Source organism: Bemisia tabaci, chromosome 6, assembly GCF_918797505.1.
Source record: "Bemisia tabaci chromosome 6, PGI_BMITA_v3".
Taxonomy (NCBI): Eukaryota; Metazoa; Arthropoda; class Insecta; order Hemiptera; family Aleyrodidae; genus Bemisia; species Bemisia tabaci.
The window spans coordinates 34,186,251-34,205,683 of NC_092798.1; the positions used below are offsets into that span (position 1 = coordinate 34,186,251).

The 19,433-nt window shown below is 41.1% G+C and overlaps 2 protein-coding genes across 4 annotated transcripts in view; one reads left to right on the forward strand and one right to left on the reverse strand.

The window, feature by feature from the left end:
- Nucleotides 1-19,433, forward strand: part of LOC109042980 (uncharacterized) — a 50,708-nt gene that overhangs the window by 1,943 nt on the left and 29,332 nt on the right. The window lies entirely within an intron of this gene.
- Nucleotides 683-6,563, reverse strand: LOC140224891 (uncharacterized). The gene is made up of 2 exons (XM_072301924.1): nucleotides 2,494-6,563; nucleotides 683-2,340 (listed from the first exon to the last, which is right to left on the reverse strand). Exon 2 carries the CDS (start codon nucleotides 2,272-2,274, stop codon nucleotides 1,180-1,182), a length of 1,095 nt encoding a protein of 364 aa, XP_072158025.1. The 5' UTR covers nucleotides 2,275-2,340; nucleotides 2,494-6,563; the 3' UTR covers nucleotides 683-1,179.

Genomic DNA, 19,433 nt, shown 5'->3' on the forward strand with positions numbered 1-19,433 from the left:
AAATATCAGGGACTAGCTGACAACCTGAAAAATCGGGAATCATCAGAGATTTTTTTTATACAGCACGGAAAACCTTGAAATATGTCTTCAATCTTACTTTTCCTCATTGTTAGTTTTCCTTCAGTTGCGAGCGTAGGCAACACAAGCTTCCCCGTGGTCACATACATGGCATTATCCTGGCCCCCAGTTGTGCCCAAAATGTTACGGGAGGACGGAGTTGAGGGGACAGTTGTGAATCTTACTTGTTTCGCTAGGAGGAAAAAAATTGAGGTACCGCCAAAACAAGACGTGCTCCTACATTAGAACAAAGTAGTACGTTAAATATGTAAAAATAGTTGAATTTTGTTGAAGCTTACCTTATAATGAAGCAGGGACGGAGTTGAGCTGCGTCAAGATTATTTTTAAGTTCACTTATATTTTGAAAAAAAAAACATACTTTACAACATTTTTGTTGGGTATTGCAAAAATTGCTCGTATCCTTGCTGAGTGAGGTTAGAAGAGAGGATCACCAGAATAACAACAACTTTCTTTCTATAAATATCGTCTCTGGTGGTTCCTATATATTTTTATTATTTATTTTTTTATTTATTTATTCTTTTGCTTTTTGCACATTTGGCTTCACAAAAACGTCATTTTCTAAATAAAGGTACTGTTTTTTTTTTTTTTTTTTTTTTTTTTTTTTTTTTTTTTTTTTTAAGACAAAAAGCTGACAAATTTTGTCGAATAATAATATTGAGTGTAATCAAGTCTGCAGTATAAAAATAATTGTATAAAACTATAGAGATATAAAGATGTATAAAATAAATGCATATTTTTATTAACTTCACTAACAGTATAATGGCCTCGAGTTTATTATGCTTTACAGGAAGGAATGATTTTAATTTCTCTGAATACTAATATTAAATTTTGATATAATAGTGACTATCAATGGTAACTAGGAATTTTAGTTGTCAATTCACTTTGAATCTTTATGTTGCATGCAGGATAATGTAGATCTCATTATTTACTCATCATCAGATTCAGACTCATCACCTGGCTTAAATTAGTTTCCGCAAACTTTTACATGGTTGATTGTAAACCCAGGGCTTACCGGCAATAGGTCAGCTGCAACTGCCTGCTTCTTTTCGTCGTTTATTTTAACTTCCTGGGCTCTAGCGACGGTTAACTTCATATATTGCCTTATAATTTAACGTATGCAACATTATTGATAGTGTTAGCCATTCCTTTGTATTTCCTCAAGCCTTTCTCGTTATCCGCCTTGATAAGAAGAAGGATGCTTGCACCTGCAAGATCTTTGTAATGTGTTGATGACGCGGCGCCCAAATCCTTGTTAAATCCATAATACTTGTCATCCTGGATCAAGTCAAAAGCTATCTTGAATCGACCTAGTTGAGCGTAGTAAGTATGGAGCCCAAATAGATTAGCCCAATAAAAGTTCTTATGGAGTCCGAGAGCTGATTTTATACTGGAATAACAAGTGAGGTTGTGCCAATCAACTTGTTCAACTGTTAACTTAATGCGAAGGCACTGATTGGGGATTAGTGTTTTCCAGTAGGCTATCATAGCCACAACGTCACCGCTGTTTAAATAGTCGCCGAATGTCATGTAAGTTGCTTTTATTAGCTCACGATCAGGCTGGATTCGGTAACCAAAGAGCAAGCATCCCTCTGCGATCTTATTCAGAAACTCGATCGTACATTCACCCGTCTTAACAATCGCCAGGATAGTTTCTAGCAGAAGCTCAGTCCCAAATGTTGGAAATTTCCGTCTGTGTTGCTCCATACCTGCCACCAAAATAAACATGGCGTTTTCAGCACTTCCTTCCCTAATCGATAATTCGAGAGCAGTATCATCCGCAGGTGCAGGATAAAGCTGTATGGCTTTTTCTCTTATCGCATTTGCAACGTCAGGATCAGGGAAGTCAAGCGTTTGTGACACGGCAAGGCGGAGCAGTTGCCTGGCTTCTGCCTCTGGGAGGCGACGAGTTCTGAGATTTGGAAATATGGCCTCTCCTATTGTTGCTAAAAGGAGAGTTTGATCAGCAGCAGGGACGTTGCCTTGTCGCCCATGACAGAGCACTCGCGCACCATTTACAAGCGCGGCGTTATTGAAGCCGTTTGAATATGGTGCTATGTTCACATTACCGAGTACGAACTCCCGGAGGAGAGGCTCCGTTTGCACGAATTCTCCCCATAAGGGTAATTGGTCCGCGAATCCTCTTATTTCATTGGCTCTGTCCATTAAAGCAACAACAGGATCTTGATGTTCTGCCATGATAGTTTAATGAATGTAGAAAAAGTGGAAACGGGGTAAAGGAAAAAACTTTTGAAGATTTAAAATTGAGCATTTGTCAGTGTCTGTAAAGAAATATGGAAACGAGTCGTACAATAAATCTTCATCGTTTAAAGAGATAGCTGATTCGAAGGATGAAAAAAAATCTTCGTATGCAATTTTATCATTGATTAATATTAATAATAATATTAATAAAAACGGGAATGTCATAAAAATGGAGGTTTGCTTCCCTAAGCAGTTGTCCATTCCCCGTCAAGTTTCCGTCCTTTTCAAGTGGAGAGGAATCATTGAGTGTTTGTAAAGAAATTTGGAAACGAGTCGTACAATAAATCTCCATCCTTTAAGGAGACGACTGATTCGAATGATGAAAAAAAATCTTCGTTGGCAATTTCATCATTAATTAATATTTATAATAATATTAATAAAAACGAGAATGTCATAAAAATGGAGGTTTGCTTCCCTAAGCAGTTGTCCATTGCCCGTCACGAGAATTTTCACCAATTAGTTAAGGCACTTCTCGAGGCACGAAAAGGGCACTTCTCGGAAAATCGAGTTTTGAGATAAGGGCATTTGAAAGTTTGAAGTCATTTTTTATAGGCTTAAATTCAATATTACATTGCGACGTAATTTTTTTATGAAAATTGAAACTCTTGACTATAAAAAGCCGGCAGAAAAAAAATATCCTATTAAAGTTCGACCGGCAATGACAAACGGAAGTTGAAAAACGAAGTGCCCTTTTCGCACGCAAAACTCGTGCTTCGTTTTTTGGAAAACAGAACAAGAATTGCTTTGTTTCTGGGATATTTTCAACATGGTTAGAGGGCAAATGTAGAGAGACTAATGGGCAGGATGATGTTGGAGCGTTGTTGATGGCAGTGACGCTGCATGATTCCGGTAGAGCTCGTTTTTTATAAAAAACGAACGAAGTAACAAAATAAACTTCTTATTCAAAATTATATACAAGCAATGACCGCTACAGGTTACAGAGCAGGGTTTCAATCGGAAGAGTGACCGCTCCAGCGAGGCCGCCGGAGGTGTTTCTTAGGATTTCAAACATTTTATGCTCGGTCAATTTTAGATACGCTCGTATAGCTCTAGTGATATTAATTTTATGACACAAAGTAGTATGACGATTTTTCATGATAGTTACAGGAACGCATTTTACCGAAGCTAACATATTTTCTGAATTACTCGTGAATTCTTCGGTTTCTTTGACGATCCTTTCGGTTTTTTCGATTTTAGAATCATCTTCGGGTAAACTGTTATTATGTTTATAAATTTCATTTTGAGCTTTGAGAGTATGAATTTTTCGTTTGGACACTTTGATGCAATGATTTACCATCAAATAGAAACTGTTCGCAACACGAATATATATTTCGTGTTCAAATTTGCTACTGCTTAAATCGGTAACTTTCTTATTCCATAAATTTACATTGAACAATTCTAACATGAAATTATGAAAAATTACAGGACGATTTTCTTTAAGTTCTTGCATATTAAAAGTTATAAGTTTATCGAGAAAAACTTTGTTCTCTTTCAAGTGCCGTTTGGGTATTGCGCCCGGTACAAAATAATATTCATTATCTTTATTCTCATTAGTACATGTAGTTAGGAGAGTTTTAAAGGATTGGATCGAAGAGGCGGGCAGACAACAGTGCAAACAGGCTCCACGTCGCAGCGTCGAAGTTCTGCCGAAAGAAGTTCCGGGCGAATACCACAACGGGGATCGGCACGCGGCATTCCATAGCGCTAGCGACGCCTTCGAGTGCTCGCGCCCGCAACCCGTACTATTTGAATTTAGAAATGACCGCTACAGGTTACAGAGCAGGGTTTCAATCTTGCTTACAAGATCTTGGACTCCCGCAACTTGGTCCAAGATTCCATCGCATTGCTTCTGGTCCATTTTTGGTAACAGTAACAAACTACTAGACACAGAACTACAGGACGCGGTAATGAGTCTGAATAAAGTCTGTGCGGGGGTGCTTTCCCACGATCGGCAAGCTGCGGGGGTTGGAGTTCAGGATCTTGTTAGTCCGCAAGGCAAAGGTCAGGTGCAACGAGATGCGAATGCACCGGATGAACGGTCGGCTCACAGCTCAGCTACGGGTAACGCGGCAGGCAAGCGCGCGTTTGGGAAGTCACCGGATGACGGGTCAAGTGCGGTGACGGCGATGGTGGAATGGAAGCGTTCTGAGATACCGTTGGATTGTGGATGGGTATGAGAAATAAAATGGAAGGAAACTTTGTGGAAATCAAGGAATTCAAAGATTATTTGAAAACAATAAAAAACGAACGTAGTAACAAAATAAACTTCTTATTCAAAATTATATACAAGCAATGACCGCTACAGCTTACAGAGCAGGCTTTCAATCGGAAGAGTGAACGCTCTAGCGAGGGCCGCCGGAGGTTTTACAGCGGAGAGGTGCTTGAGAGACAAGGAGTTGTAATTTTTCTTAAAAAGGGATGTCTCATAATAATGGGTGAATTATCAATAATCAATAGGGAGTAGACCAGCATTATGCGTTACTGATTGCGTCACTTTTTCTGTTACTGATTGATTTTTGATCAACATGCTACCGCAAGGAAAGCACAATAATATTGCAGTAGTATTGTCCTATCATAAATGATTGGATTCTAAGGATACAACTTATTTCCATCGTTTTTTTCTTGGTAGAAAGTAAGAAACAGTGATTAAAAAATCAGTGAACATTAGAAGTCCTACAATTTACTGGTCATTATTGCTGGTTTCACAAGTCTATTCATAGAGGAAATAGCTTCTGACCAGTTTATCACAACTCTAAAGACTAGGACTCGCATCGCCGAAACATTGATACCAGATTTTTAGTTTTATGAAAGAAAAAAATATCATATTATCGAGTAATGAAATAATTATATAATTATCAAACCATAAAACAACAAAAAAGAAATATTTATCACACCTACTTCAAGTACTTGAGTTTATAAAAATAAGTATATAAAAACTTGAGGTAAAAAAATTCATGATCAAAATTCTGTTCATGAATTACATAATTGGTTTTGTTTATTCTAAAGGGGTGAGTAGAGTCAGTACGGTTTGAATTTTGGTCGCGTCTGGGGCCATGCTGCCAACCTTGAGCATTTCTCTCACAGTATCTGCATCCCATTTTGAATGGTAGTGTACATTGTGAGCTGCTATGTGACTACACCTTTTGTGTAATAGGTCGACAGTGTCGATAAATCCTTTTCGTCTTATTCTTGGGACTCTTCGACGAAGCAATATCAATTCTTCCGGTAATTTTAGAGATTGTATCGGATCATTAAAAAATCTTGTAAAAGCCATGTGCACAAAACAACAAATAAAGCTATATATTATTATTATATTATTATTATTAAATATGGCTGCCCACTTTTGTCTTTGCCTCATTTGTCTCAGCTTTGTAGTAGTCAGAAACTTCGCCTCCAACTCCTCTATTCTGCTACGTACATGGGGTAAAAGGACATATTTTGCCAGATTTACCTGAAATCCAACAAAAAACACTATTACATTCATCAGATAGACACTGTGTAAACATAGCTCATCGGAAACGGAAAGATCCAACTTTGCAAGCACCTACCGAATTTCCTTCTCTGTATTTTTAAAGATAATACAATTTCTTACAAGAAACGTTCTTATCAATTTTTCCTCAAATATTGATTTTTTGACCAACATAGGTAATCAAAATCATTTGGTCTGAAGTTAAAAGATAAGAGAATCGCTGATATCCTTGTCTCGCAGAGGTGTAGTGATTAAAAGGTGGGTAACTTACCTACCAACCAAGACCTTGGACTGAAATTTTAACTGGCCTCCTTCTACCGCAGCATAAGTATATTGCGATAGCACACCACCTGCTTTCGCTGAATTCACGTTCTTGGCTATTTCTTCTAGCCATCCAGCGCCCGAACCGCCCACGCAGGTGTTTGGTAATGTAACACCCGCATGTGATGTTCGCGAACCGGCAGACGTGGACGCAGTGCAGGTGGCAGCCGTGGATGGAGACCAGGAATGCCCCGCTGGCGAGGCGAGCCAGAAATTTTGAAACAGCTTCCGGATTTCTGTAGGAAGCTCCAAGTCGAAAAACGACGTGAACGACGTATCTCCGACTAGAACTTCCACCAAATCTGGCGCGCCACAGGTTAATAATTTCCTTCCTTGAGCCACTAGAATTTTCGTACACTGCTTCAACATACCTGTCGCCAGGATCCCCCAGTTCTGTACATCCCCACTCGTTGACGTTAGACTTGTTGTCAGGAGACCCAGGACTCGTGGAAGAGGAGCCAGCCCGCAGCCTGTCAGGTAACCGGCAATAGATCAGCTGCAACTGCCTGCTTCTTTTCGTCGTTTATTTCAACTTTCTGGGCTCTAGCGACGGTTGCCTTCATATATTGCCGTATAAGAAATTTAACGTATGCAAAATTATTGATAGTGTTCGCCATTCCTTTGTATTTCCTCAAGCCTCTCTCGTTATCCGCCTTGATAAGAAGAAGGATGCTTGCACCTGCAAGATCTTTGTAATGTGTTGATGACGCGGCGCCCAAATCCTTGTTAAATCCATAGTACTTGTCATATATATATATATAAAGTCGCTTTATAACGCACTCTGGCGTTCTACGACACCCAAACGCCACATATGCCTGTCTTCCCAGAGGTTATCGGGCAACTGACACCGCAACATCTCTTCGTCAACGCCCTGCCGCCAACCCTTTACGGGACGTCCCCGTCGCCTCTTCCCAGGTGGTACCCATCCAAAACTTGTTTGGGCAACCTCTCCTCCGACATTCTTTGCACATGTCCATACCAGCATAACTGCCTGGACATGACGTCGTGCACGATATCTTTCTCAACCTTCATCACCTGGCGAATTCTCTCATTACGGACACGGTCCCGTCTCGAAATGCCGGCAGATCGCCGCCAAAAATCCATTTCAGTTGCCCTCAACATTTCTTGCGTTCTTTTTGTCAAAGGCCACACTTCACTACCATAGAGCACGATACTTTTAACGATGGCGTCATATATCCGGTGCTTGTTTGCCTTTGAGATGCTCTGATCCCAGAGCACCCCGTTCAGCATCGCGATGGCTCTCCTGCCCTGGATGATCCTGTCCTTAATTGCTCTATCCATCCTTCCATCCTGATCGAGCCAAACACCGAGATACTTATACTCGTCACACTCTTCGATGCGCCGTCCATCCTCAAGCTCTATGCTTTGCCGTTGATGCGCTGCTCCCACGACCAGCTTCTCTGTCTTGGACACACTAACGTCCATGCCCCATTTCCGATATTCTTCGACCAACTTCCGCGTCATGTAATCTGCATCTTCCTCATCTTGAGCTACAACGATCTGGTCATCGGCAAAGCATAGAGTATAAAGGGTCTGCCCATCAACGAGTGGAACGCCCATTCCCGCAACCTTATTTTTCCATTCCTTTAACACGTGCTCTAGGTAAACCTTAAATAGTGTTGGTGACAAACAACAGCCTTGTTTTAGCCCTTTTGTGACGAAAAAACCTCCGGACAACTCTCCACGACATTTAATTTTTGCTATCGTCCCGTTATAAAATGATATAATTGCCCCCACAAGTCCTTTGCTAAAACCCCTTTTTTCCAAGGCTTCCCAAAGCTTCACTAACGGCACGCTGTCATAAGCTTTCTGAAGATCCACAAACACCAAGTGCAGCTCCTGGCTGACCGCCCTTTTCTTCTCGATGACCTGGGTAATGGTGAACAAATGGTCGACGGTAGACCTACCGGCTCTAAAACCAGCCTGTTCTTCGGCTTCCTGGCCGCTCCAAACCTCTTCGACCTTTGCCTTGAGAATTTTACCGTAGACCTTGCTCAAGGTTCCTGTGACCGATATACCTCTGTAGTTGTCGCAATCTTGCTTACTACCTTTCTTATGACTGGGAGTAATCCAAGATTCCTTCCAGTCCTTTGGTATTTCGGAACCATGCAAACAGTCTTGCATGAGTTTCCTCAGATGTTCAAATAGTTTACCGGTGCCACATTTTATCAACTCCGCCGGTATACCCCCAGGTCCAGGAGCTCTGCGAGTTTTCAACTCCCTCACAGCCTTCACTACATCTTGGAGCTGGATCTCCACGTTGGAATCTTCTTTAGTGCTCATGACTCCGCCTTGAAACTCGGGTCGCCTCTCCGTTAATAAATCTTTAAAATAGTCCTCCATCTTGTCAATTGGTATCGGAGATATGATGTCGCGCATTTTATTCCGTCGCAACCCTTTGATCACTTTCCAGCCTTCCGTACTTTTCCGGCCTCCAAGGTAGGTATTTATCTTCATACAGCTTTCTTCCCAAGCCTCATTCTTCTTCCGAGTGATTACCCGACGGACTCTTGCTTGAGCCTGTCTGTACATGATTTTATCATCCAACTTTTGGGAAGAGAGAAACTGATGATACCTATTCCTTTTCACATTTATTTCCTCCTCTACCTCCGCATCCCACCAGTACGGTTTTCTGTTATCATTTTTTTGATCAGAAACCCCCAGGGCCTCCGCTGCCGCCGAGTGAACGCAATTCTTAATAAATTCATACCGCTCTTCCGTACTGCCATCGCACGCATCTCCTAACTTTTCATCCAGGCGCTTTGCGTACAGAGCCTTGACACTCGGGTGCTTTAGGCTATCGATGTTATACTGAACTTGATGTACGCGTTGTCGCTCCGGTTGTTGATTGTCGCTTTGATCGTTCTGCGACACACGAGCGGGAAAGGCTACATCCGCTCTGAGGAAATAGTGGTCACTACCGCAGGAGAGTCCTCTACATACCCTCACCTGCTGGATCTTCAGGTTTGTTACCTGTTTAACGAGCACGTAGTCAATGATGGATCTTAAGCCGCGGGTAGGTTGGACCCAAGTATATTTGTGAATATCCTTGTGTTGGTAGAACCCGTTCAATACTTTTAATTCCCTCTGCTCGCAAACGTCGATAATGCGGCTTCCGTTGTCGTTCACCGTAACTTCACCAAACGGGCCAACGATTTTACTGTTCACCCGGGATCCCGTTCTTCCATTTAGATCTCCCAACACAAGGACTTCTCTCCCAGGTCCTACCTTCACTACCTCTTCGTCCAGTTCTTCAAAAAACTGATCCTTAAGTGCGATGGTAGCATCATCATTGACCCCGTATACCCCCAAAACAGTGACTCTGTGACCGTGCATAGTTAGGTTCATCTTAATCATGCGAGCGTTGATGGCTTCCCAGTTCTTAATATTTTTTCGAAATTTTTTGCGAATCAGAATTGCGACACCCTGTTGTGCACGCTGATGTTTCGGCACTCCACTGTAGAATAAATCATAGTCCCCAAGGCTCTCTGATCCGTGGCCTTTTTTCTTCGTTTCCGTTATAACCGCCACGTCGATCCCGTTGTTCTTTATCTCCGATACCACTTCCGTCAGTTTCTTGGAAATGCCTTGCACATTCCAAGTACCAAAAGCGAGTGTCGTTTTCCGTAATCTAAGTCGAAGAGTCCGTTTATTTCCATGATTACCGAGGCATATGTTATTGGGTTTTTTGACATTGCACATTTTTTCCGAGGATCGGGGAGTCAGCCCGATGCCCCAACCCCCAACCTGGAGGACCAGGGGGTTTGATTTCGGAGTTACCTCTCCTAGACAGGTTGCTTCCACCACAGCTAAGAGCCCTGTCTACCCACCCCCTTTGAGGCAGGGGCTACCAGCTGGGGTCCGCAGGATTGCTAAACCTGTGACATTACAGTCCCCCATACGGACCAGTCTTAAACTCTTCCACCATTTCGTCTGGAAGTAAAAGCTTTATCCAGTCCGCATAGTTACCCATCGCTGAATACTTCCGGTATGCTTTTATTATGCTAGGAAAATACTTAGCGAGCGCGTTCCACCCCATAAGTTCGGGGTGGAGGACTAGGAGTTGTTGCACAATGCTAGCGAAATTTGTCAATTCCGCTCCGCGAAGTAAGACCAACACAGTCGATGCTGCGGTTCCGATGGGCCCTGTTTTCTTTGATAACACCCAAGCTTCCAAAAAGCATCTTCTACGAAGCTGCCACCTGGCCCTGATTTCAGCATTATAGCGCTTGCAAAATTCCAAAGAGGGCTGATATTTGATGAGATCTGTGCTATCTCTTTCGAAGCCGAGTGCAGCTCCATATGAATTAGTACGACGCTCCATCCATGGAGTATAGTTCGTCGGATTCAAGGTCTTACCTATTAAATTCAATAGCAGCGAAATGACGTATATGCAATGCCTTTGATTCATACCGATGTATTCGCTGGTGTCCTTCCAATCCACAGTATAGTTGTGTTCGATTGTGAAGTCAGTAATACTCAAAGGCACTATAGAAATAGCCTCCTTTGTGAGTAAAGATTTTACATCATTCGCAAAGTTTAGATCTACGCAGCCGATCAGAGCCATTCCAATGGACAGAGACGTCTCCATTCCTGTTTCTTGAGCAGTATACAACCTGAGCAATTGCTTGAAATGAGTCTTTAGATCCACATCGGGTTCTCGAATTATCCATGAAATCTCAGGGATTGCTAAATCGGATAGCCTGACTGTGGGGGGTTCGAGGTGTTCTAGATTGTTTTTGATCTCTTCACCCTTCGTTGCAGCTCTTATCTGAGCATTGACTACTATGTCTATACCCGAATTCATCTTCGTGAATTGAATTAACGTTAGCAATGCTTAAATCTCTTTTAGCACTTGTCATCCTGGATCAAGTCAAAAGCTATCTTGAATCGACCTAGTTGAGCGTAGTAAGTATGGAGCCCAAATATATTAGCCCAATAAAAGTTCTTATGGAGTCCGAGAGCTGATTTTATACTAGAATAACAAGTGAGGTTGTGCCAATCAGCTTGTTCAACTGTTAATTTAATGCGAAGGCACTGATTGGGGATTAGTGTTTTCCAGTAGGCTATCATAGCCGCAACGTCACCGCTGTTTAAATAGTCGCCGAATGTCATTTAAGTTGCTTTTATTAGCTCACGATCAGGCTGGATTCGGTAACCAAAGAGCAAGCATCCCTCTGCGATCTTATTCAGAAACTCGATCGTACATTCACCCGTCTTAACAATCGCCAGGATAGTTTCTAGCAGAAGCTCAGTCCCAAATGTTGGAAATTTCCGTCTGTGTTGCTCCATACCTGCCACCAAAATAAACATGGCGTTTTCAGCACTTCCTTCCCTAATCGATAATTCGAGAGCAGTATCATCCGCAGGTGCAGGATAAAGCTGTATGGCTTTTTCTCTTATCGCATTTGCAACGTCAGGATCAGGGAAGTCAAGCGTTTGTGACACGGCAAGGCGGAGCAGTTGCCTGGCTTCTGCCTCTGGGAGGCGACGAGTTCTGAGATTTGGAAATATGGCCTCTCCTATTGTTGCTAAAAGGAGAGTTTGATCAGCAGCAGGGACGTTGCCTTGTCGCCCATGACAGAGCACTCGCGCACCATTTACAAGCGCGGCGTTATTGAAGCCGTTTGAATATGGTGCTATGTTCACATTACCGAGTACGAACTCCCGGAGGAGAGGCTCCGTTTGCACGAATTCTCCCCATAAGGGTAATTGGTCCGCGAATCCTCTTATTTCATTGGCTCTGTCCATTAAAGCAACAACAGGATCTTGATGTTCTGCCATGATAGTTTAATGAATGTAGAAAAAGTGGAAACGGGGTAAAGGAAAAAACTTTTGAAGATTTAAAATTGAGCATTTGTCAGTGTCTGTAAAGAAATATGGAAACGAGTCGTACAATAAATCTTCATCGTTTAAAGAGATAGCTGATTCGAAGGATGAAAAAAAATCTTCGTATGCAATTTTATCATTGATTAATATTAATAATAATATTAATAAAAACGGGAATGTCATAAAAATGGAGGTTTGCTTCCCTAAGCAGTTGTCCATTCCCCGTCAAGTTTCCGTCCTTTTCAAGTGGAGAGGAATCATTGAGTGTTTGTAAAGAAATTTGGAAACGAGTCGTACAATAAATCTCCATCCTTTAAGGAGACGACTGATTCGAATGATGAAAAAAAATCTTCGTTGGCAATTTCATCATTAATTAATATTTATAATAATATTAATAAAAACGAGAATGTCATAAAAATGGAGGTTTGCTTCCCTAAGCAGTTGTCCATTGCCCGTCACGAGAATTTTCACCAATTAGTTAAGGCACTTCTCGAGGCACGAAAAGGGCACTTCTCGGAAAATCGAGTTTTGAGATAAGGGCATTTGAAAGTTTGAAGTCATTTTTTATAGGCTTAAATTCAATATTACATTGCGACGTAATTTTTTTATGAAAATTGAAACTCTTGACTATAAAAAGCCGGCAGAAAAAAAATATCCTATTAAAGTTCGACCGGCAATGACAAACGGAAGTTGAAAAACGAAGTGCCCTTTTCGCACGCAAAACTCGTGCTTCGTTTTTTGGAAAACAGAACAAGAATTGCTTTGTTTCTGGGATATTTTCAACATGGTTAGAGGGCAAATGTAGAGAGACTAATGGGCAGGATGATGTTGGAGCGTTGTTGATGGCAGTGACGCTGCATGATTCCGGTAGAGCTCGTTTTTTATAAAAAACGAACGAAGTAACAAAATAAACTTCTTATTCAAAATTATATACAAGCAATGACCGCTACAGGTTACAGAGCAGGGTTTCAATCGGAAGAGTGACCGCTCCAGCGAGGCCGCCGGAGGTGTTTCTTAGGATTTCAAACATTTTATGCTCGGTCAATTTTAGATACGCTCGTATAGCTCTAGTGATATTAATTTTATGACACAAAGTAGTATGACGATTTTTCATGATAGTTACAGGAACGCATTTTACCGAAGCTAACATATTTTCTGAATTACTCGTGAATTCTTCGGTTTCTTTGACGATCCTTTCGGTTTTTTCGATTTTAGAATCATCTTCGGGTAAACTGTTATTATGTTTATAAATTTCATTTTGAGCTTTGAGAGTATGAATTTTTCGTTTGGATACTTTGATGCAATGATTTACCATCAAATAGAAACTGTTCGCAACACGAATATATATTTCGTGTTCAAATTTGCTACTGCTTAAATCGGTAACTTTCTTATTCCATAAATTTACATTGAACAATTCTAACATGAAATTATGAAAAATTACAGGACGATTTTCTTTAAGTTCTTGCATATTAAAAGTTATAAGTTTATCGAGAAAAACTTTGTTCTCTTTCAAGTGCCGTTTGGGTATTGCGCCCGGTACAAAATAATATTCATTATCTTTATTCTCATTAGTACATGTAGTTAGGAGAGTTTTAAAGGATTGGATCGAAGAGGCGGGCAGACAACAGTGCAAACAGGCTCCACGTCGCAGCGTCGAAGTTCTGCCGAAAGAAGTTCCGGGCGAATACCACAACGGGGATCGGCACGCGGCATTCCATAGCGCTAGCGACGCCTTCGAGTGCTCGCGCCCGCAACCCGTACTATTTGAATTTAGAAATGACCGCTACAGGTTACAGAGCAGGGTTTCAATCTTGCTTACAAGATCTTGGACTCCCGCAACTTGGTCCAAGATTCCATCGCATTGCTTCTGGTCCATTTTTGGTAACAGTAACAAACTACTAGACACAGAACTACAGGACGCGGTAATGAGTCTGAATAAAGTCTGTGCGGGGGTGCTTTCCCACGATCGGCAAGCTGCGGGGGTTGGAGTTCAGGATCTTGTTAGTCCGCAAGGCAAAGGTCAGGTGCAACGAGATGCGAATGCACCGGATGAACGGTCGGCTCACAGCTCAGCTACGGGTAACGCGGCAGGCAAGCGCGCGTTTGGGAAGTCACCGGATGACGGGTCAAGTGCGGTGACGGCGATGGTGGAATGGAAGCGTTCTGAGATACCGTTGGATTGTGGATGGGTATGAGAAATAAAATGGAAGGAAACTTTGTGGAAATCAAGGAATTCAAAGATTATTTGAAAACAATAAAAAACGAACGTAGTAACAAAATAAACTTCTTATTCAAAATTATATACAAGCAATGACCGCTACAGCTTACAGAGCAGGCTTTCAATCGGAAGAGTGAACGCTCTAGCGAGGGCCGCCGGAGGTTTTACAGCGGAGAGGTGCTTGAGAGACAAGGAGTTGTAATTTTTCTTAAAAAGGGATGTCTCATAATAATGGGTGAATTATCAATAATCAATAGGGAGTAGACCAGCATTATGCGTTACTGATTGCGTCACTTTTTCTGTTACTGATTGATTTTTGATCAACATGCTACCGCAAGGAAAGCACAATAATATTGCAGTAGTATTGTCCTATCATAAATGATTGGATTCTAAGGATACAACTTATTTCCATCGTTTTTTTCTTGGTAGAAAGTAAGAAACAGTGATTAAAAAATCAGTGAACATTAGAAGTCCTACAATTTACTGGTCATTATTGCTGGTTTCACAAGTCTATTCATAGAGGAAATAGCTTCTGACCAGTTTATCACAACTCTAAAGACTAGGACTCGCATCGCCGAAACATTGATACCAGATTTTTAGTTTTATGAAAGAAAAAAATATCATATTATCGAGTAATGAAATAATTATATAATTATCAAACCATAAAACAACAAAAAAGAAATATTTATCACACCTACTTCAAGTACTTGAGTTTATAAAAATAAGTATATAAAAACTTGAGGTAAAAAAATTCATGATCAAAATTCTGTTCATGAATTACATGATTGGTTTTGTTTATTCTAAAGGGGTGAGTAGAGTCAGTACGGTTTGAATTTTGGTCGCGTCTGGGGCCATACTGGCAACCTTGAGCATTTCTCTCACAGTATCTGCATCCCATTTTGAATGGTAGTGTACATTGTGAGCTGCTATGTGACTACACCTTTTGTGTAATAGGTCGACAGTGTCGATAAATCCTTTTCGTCTTATTCTTGGGACTCTTCGACGAAGCAATATCAATTCTTCCGGTAATTTTAGAGATTGTATCGGATCATTAAAAAATCTTGTAAAAGCCATGTGCACAAAACAACAAATAAAGCTATATATTATTATTATATTATTATTATTAAATATGGCTGCCCACCTTTGTCTTTGCCTCATTTGTCTCAGCTTTGTAGTAGTCAGAAACTTCGCCTCCAACTCCTCTATTCTGCTACGTACATGGAGTAAAAGGACATATTTTGCCAGATTTACCTAAAATCCAACAAAAAACACTATTACATTCATCAGATAGACACTGTGTAAACATAGCTCATCGGAAACGGAAAGACCCAACTTTGCAAGCACCTACCGAATTTCCTTCTCTGTATTTTTAAAGATAATACAATTTCTTACAAGAAACGTTCTTATCAATTTTTCCTCAAATATTGATTTTTTGACCAACATAGGTAATCAAAATCATTTGGTCTGAAGTTAAAAGATAAGAGAATCGCTGATATCCTTGTCTCGCAGAGGTGTAGTGATTAAAAGGTGGGTAACTTACCTACCAACCAAGACCTTGGACTGAAATTTTAACTGGCCTCCTTCTACCGCAGCATAAGTATATTGCGATAGCACACCACCTGCTTTCGCTGAATTCACGTTCTTGGCTATTTCTTCTAGCCATCCAGCGCCCGAACCGCCCACGCAGGTGTTTGGTAATGTAACACCCGCATGTGATGTTCGCGAACCGGCAGACGTGGACGCAGTGCAGGTGGCAGCCGTGGATGGAGACCAGGAATGCCCCGCTGGCGAGGCGAGCCAGAAATTTTGAAACAGCTTCCGGATTTCTGTAGGAAGCTCCAAGTCGAAAAACGACGTGAACGACGTATCTCCGACTAGAACTTCCACCAAATCTGGCGCGCCACAGGTTAATAATTTCCTTCCTTGAGCCACTAGAATTTTCGTACACTGCTTCAACATACCTGTCGCCAGGATCCCCCAGTTCTGTACATCCCCACTCGTTGACGTCAGACTCGTTGTCAGAAGATCCAGGACCCGTGAAAGAGGAACCAGCCCGCAGCCCGTCAGGTAAACCAGGTTCGTCATCAGCAGTATCCAGTCGTTCCTTTTCGCTTGTTTGCGCAGCCTTTCCTTGTCCTTGCCTTCTATGAAGTCCGCCTCCTCTTCCATCAACGCCTGGGTGCTCGGCAGGTCGTCCATCATCGTCTCCTCCGTCGCCTTCGGTTCCAGCGAGAGGGTCGGTGAAAGCTCCAAAACTTCTCTCGCTTCCTCCTCCTCCGTATCCGTTCTCTGAGGAGACGTCCATGCTTTCTTCGCAGAGGAAGAACTCCTCCACGGATTCGTCTGTTTCGGAGCACGAGTCTCCGAGGAGCTCCCCTTTACACCTTCTCTCGACCTCCGCTTCCCACTCTGCCTGTTGAAACACTCCTGGATCGCAACTGACTTCCTCTCGTTCGTCCCTGATCCCTGATTAGTTGAGTAACACCGAGTTTGATCTGGCGAAAAGTACAATCGTTTTATCATGGAAACATCGTGTAGTGAGGCGAGGCTGTTACAGACTGACCGACTAAAAGTAGAGCAAACAAGAGAAACAGATACCGAGCGGCCGCACCAGGCACGCTGAGTTTGCATATCATAACTCGACGTTGCAGGACTTGAGTTGCAAGTGAATTTAAACTGCTGAATCGTTCGATTTCCAACAATCCTCAGCAATATGAGGCAAAAAAAAAATTCATTAAATTATTATCTCTTTAATATTTTTAATAGGCAGTTTCTTCTTCAGAGAAACCACAAGGATAGATTTTCACCCATGCAAACAGCAAATAGGGCCCCTCTCGTCAATGATTGGAGGCACGAAAGAGAAGCACAGTGAGTACAGAGATAATCTCCTAAGGAAGAAGCGAGTAGATTTTTACAAATCTTTAACATATTATTATCCAATTATCCACCCTTTGCTCATTTCTTACAAACATCTCCGATGACTCAGGGTATAAGAAATAAATTGACATTGCTGCAGATAGTATTGTGAAATTCAATGAAATCAGAGCTGATTTTCTAGGAGATACCAAGAAAAACAATCTTCGTCACTTGTTTTTTGCTCATTAATACGTCTGTAAGGGAATTTCAAGATCAGTTTAGGTCTCAACTTTGATGTTATTACTTTTTCTAGAGATCATCTGAAATCTCAAGATCAATAAACATGACCTAAAAACTCAACCTAAGCGTGTCGAAGATTAAATTTTTTTAAATTTTGCCAATGCACTTGGAAATGAGAATGATCAAATGATCTTCTGCAGTCAAAAAAACAATAACTAACACGAATAATGCCATGACATAAGTTGATCAGTTCGAATGTTTGCATTCAACTATTAAAGTGTAAGTTTAAGTTTAAGACTAAGTATAAGTTTAATTAGTTCTAATAAAAGTTGTTTTTATTTTAATCCAGAAAATGCTTATCATTTCCTTCGGTCATTTAAAAAGAAGGAGAGTATCATCAAAGCGTTGGAACTGCGCACGGTGCTCCGCAAAGTCGAACATTTTATCCAGTCTGTCCTTGATGGATTTCTGATCAGTAACTCGGGAAGAAAAAAATCAACTTAGATAGTTTAGATAGATCAACAAGATAATTTGGAAAAAATGTAAATTATAACAATTGTTCTAGGAAGAAAACATCAATTACTTTTTTAATAGTTAGATCGGTAACGCATACAACCTACAATTTTGATCGATACAAGTTTTAGCTCTTTTTCAATCCACTCTTTCGGCCGAATTTGTCTTCTTTTGCAATCCAACTAAGTACATTTCTAATTTAGTGAAGTTGTTTATTCTATTTACACAGTCAGCTAATTGTTCCCTTCGACTTGTCAGTGGTATTCAACCGGCTTCTCCTCGTGGTATCTATCAAGCTACACGCATCTTTGCCGAGACAATAAGTTGATTTTGTTATTCCTAGCTCAACCAACATCTTTAAACCACCCCAGAAACATTCATTTTGTGAGGCGAGGATCAATATGCGGTAGCTTACTATTTAAACTGGTTATTGTCAAGTGAACGTTCTTGAGTTAGCACGGTCACTGCGCAGCAATAATCGCCGAGTACATCAGGTTGGTCGGCCTACACGGAGAAAAAAAACTCGTGCGTGGGACCCGAAGTTTAGGTCATATGGATCTCTGAAGTTTTCAGATTGAGCATCTGAACACTTTAGGTCTAGCTGCCAAAGTTCGGATCATACATCTGAAACTTCAGTTCTCACATCTGAAGTACTTCGGATGTGAGAACCGAAGTACTTCAGATGTAAGAACTGAAGTTTCAGATGTGTGATCCGAACTTCGGCAGCTAGACCTAAAGTATTCAGATGCTCAATCTGAAAACTTCAGAGATCCATATGACCTAAACTTCGGGTCTCACGCACGAGTTTTTTTTCTCCGTGTAGTAGTCAGATTATCTGACTTTAAGTCAATCAGTCTGGGGTAAGTACTTATCCTATCCGTGGCGATAAATTCTCATGGAACTGACGAGTAGGTCTGCTGAAACAGATTTTACTCGGCCTTAATCCATGATGCTGTTAAAACTTAGATTGGATAACCACTAACCCCTCATCCCTAAACCCTATTCCAACGTTTCAGTATTCTTAAATGATTCAAAACCTGAAACGAATACAAAAATTGCTAAGTAAACCGGTTACTGCTCAACTATCACTGCTGAGTCAGCACGGTCACTGCTGAGTATTCACTACTCAGTATACCGGTCACTGCGAAGCGATCACTGCTAATAAATATACCAGCCGCTGGTAGACAAGTGTATTCGGATTTGATCACTCGTCGAAGACAAATACTTTCTTTTCCCTCAAACTTCCCTGTCCTGATCTTCTATCCCCGCCCCTCCTCAATAAAAATCAATTTATTAGCATTTCTCGGACAGTTGAGTTCTAGTCTACAAACGATATTGCGGGTAGGAAGCTGTTGAATATTAAGGGCTAAGAAGTATTAAAAATTTAAGAACAGAATTACAAACAAGAAAAGAAAAGAAAAAGACACACATATTATGAAATCAATCGGAAGACGGACTCGGAGAAAATGGATGAAAACGAAGTTATAATAAAAAAAAAAAAAATGATAGAAAAAATAGATAGAAAAATAGATCTTCTCGTTACTGATCAGAAATTAATCTGCACCCTGGTAAAAATGGCAAGTAACTCTTGAATAATTTGTTTTACCTTCTTCGTTTATGATGGCACTT

What these genes read in the sequence shown, in the direction of transcription:
- LOC140224891 (XM_072301924.1), bottom strand. Translation starts at nt 2,274, where the DNA reads ATGGCAGAACATCAAGATCCTGTTGTTGCTTTAATGGACAGAGCCAAT.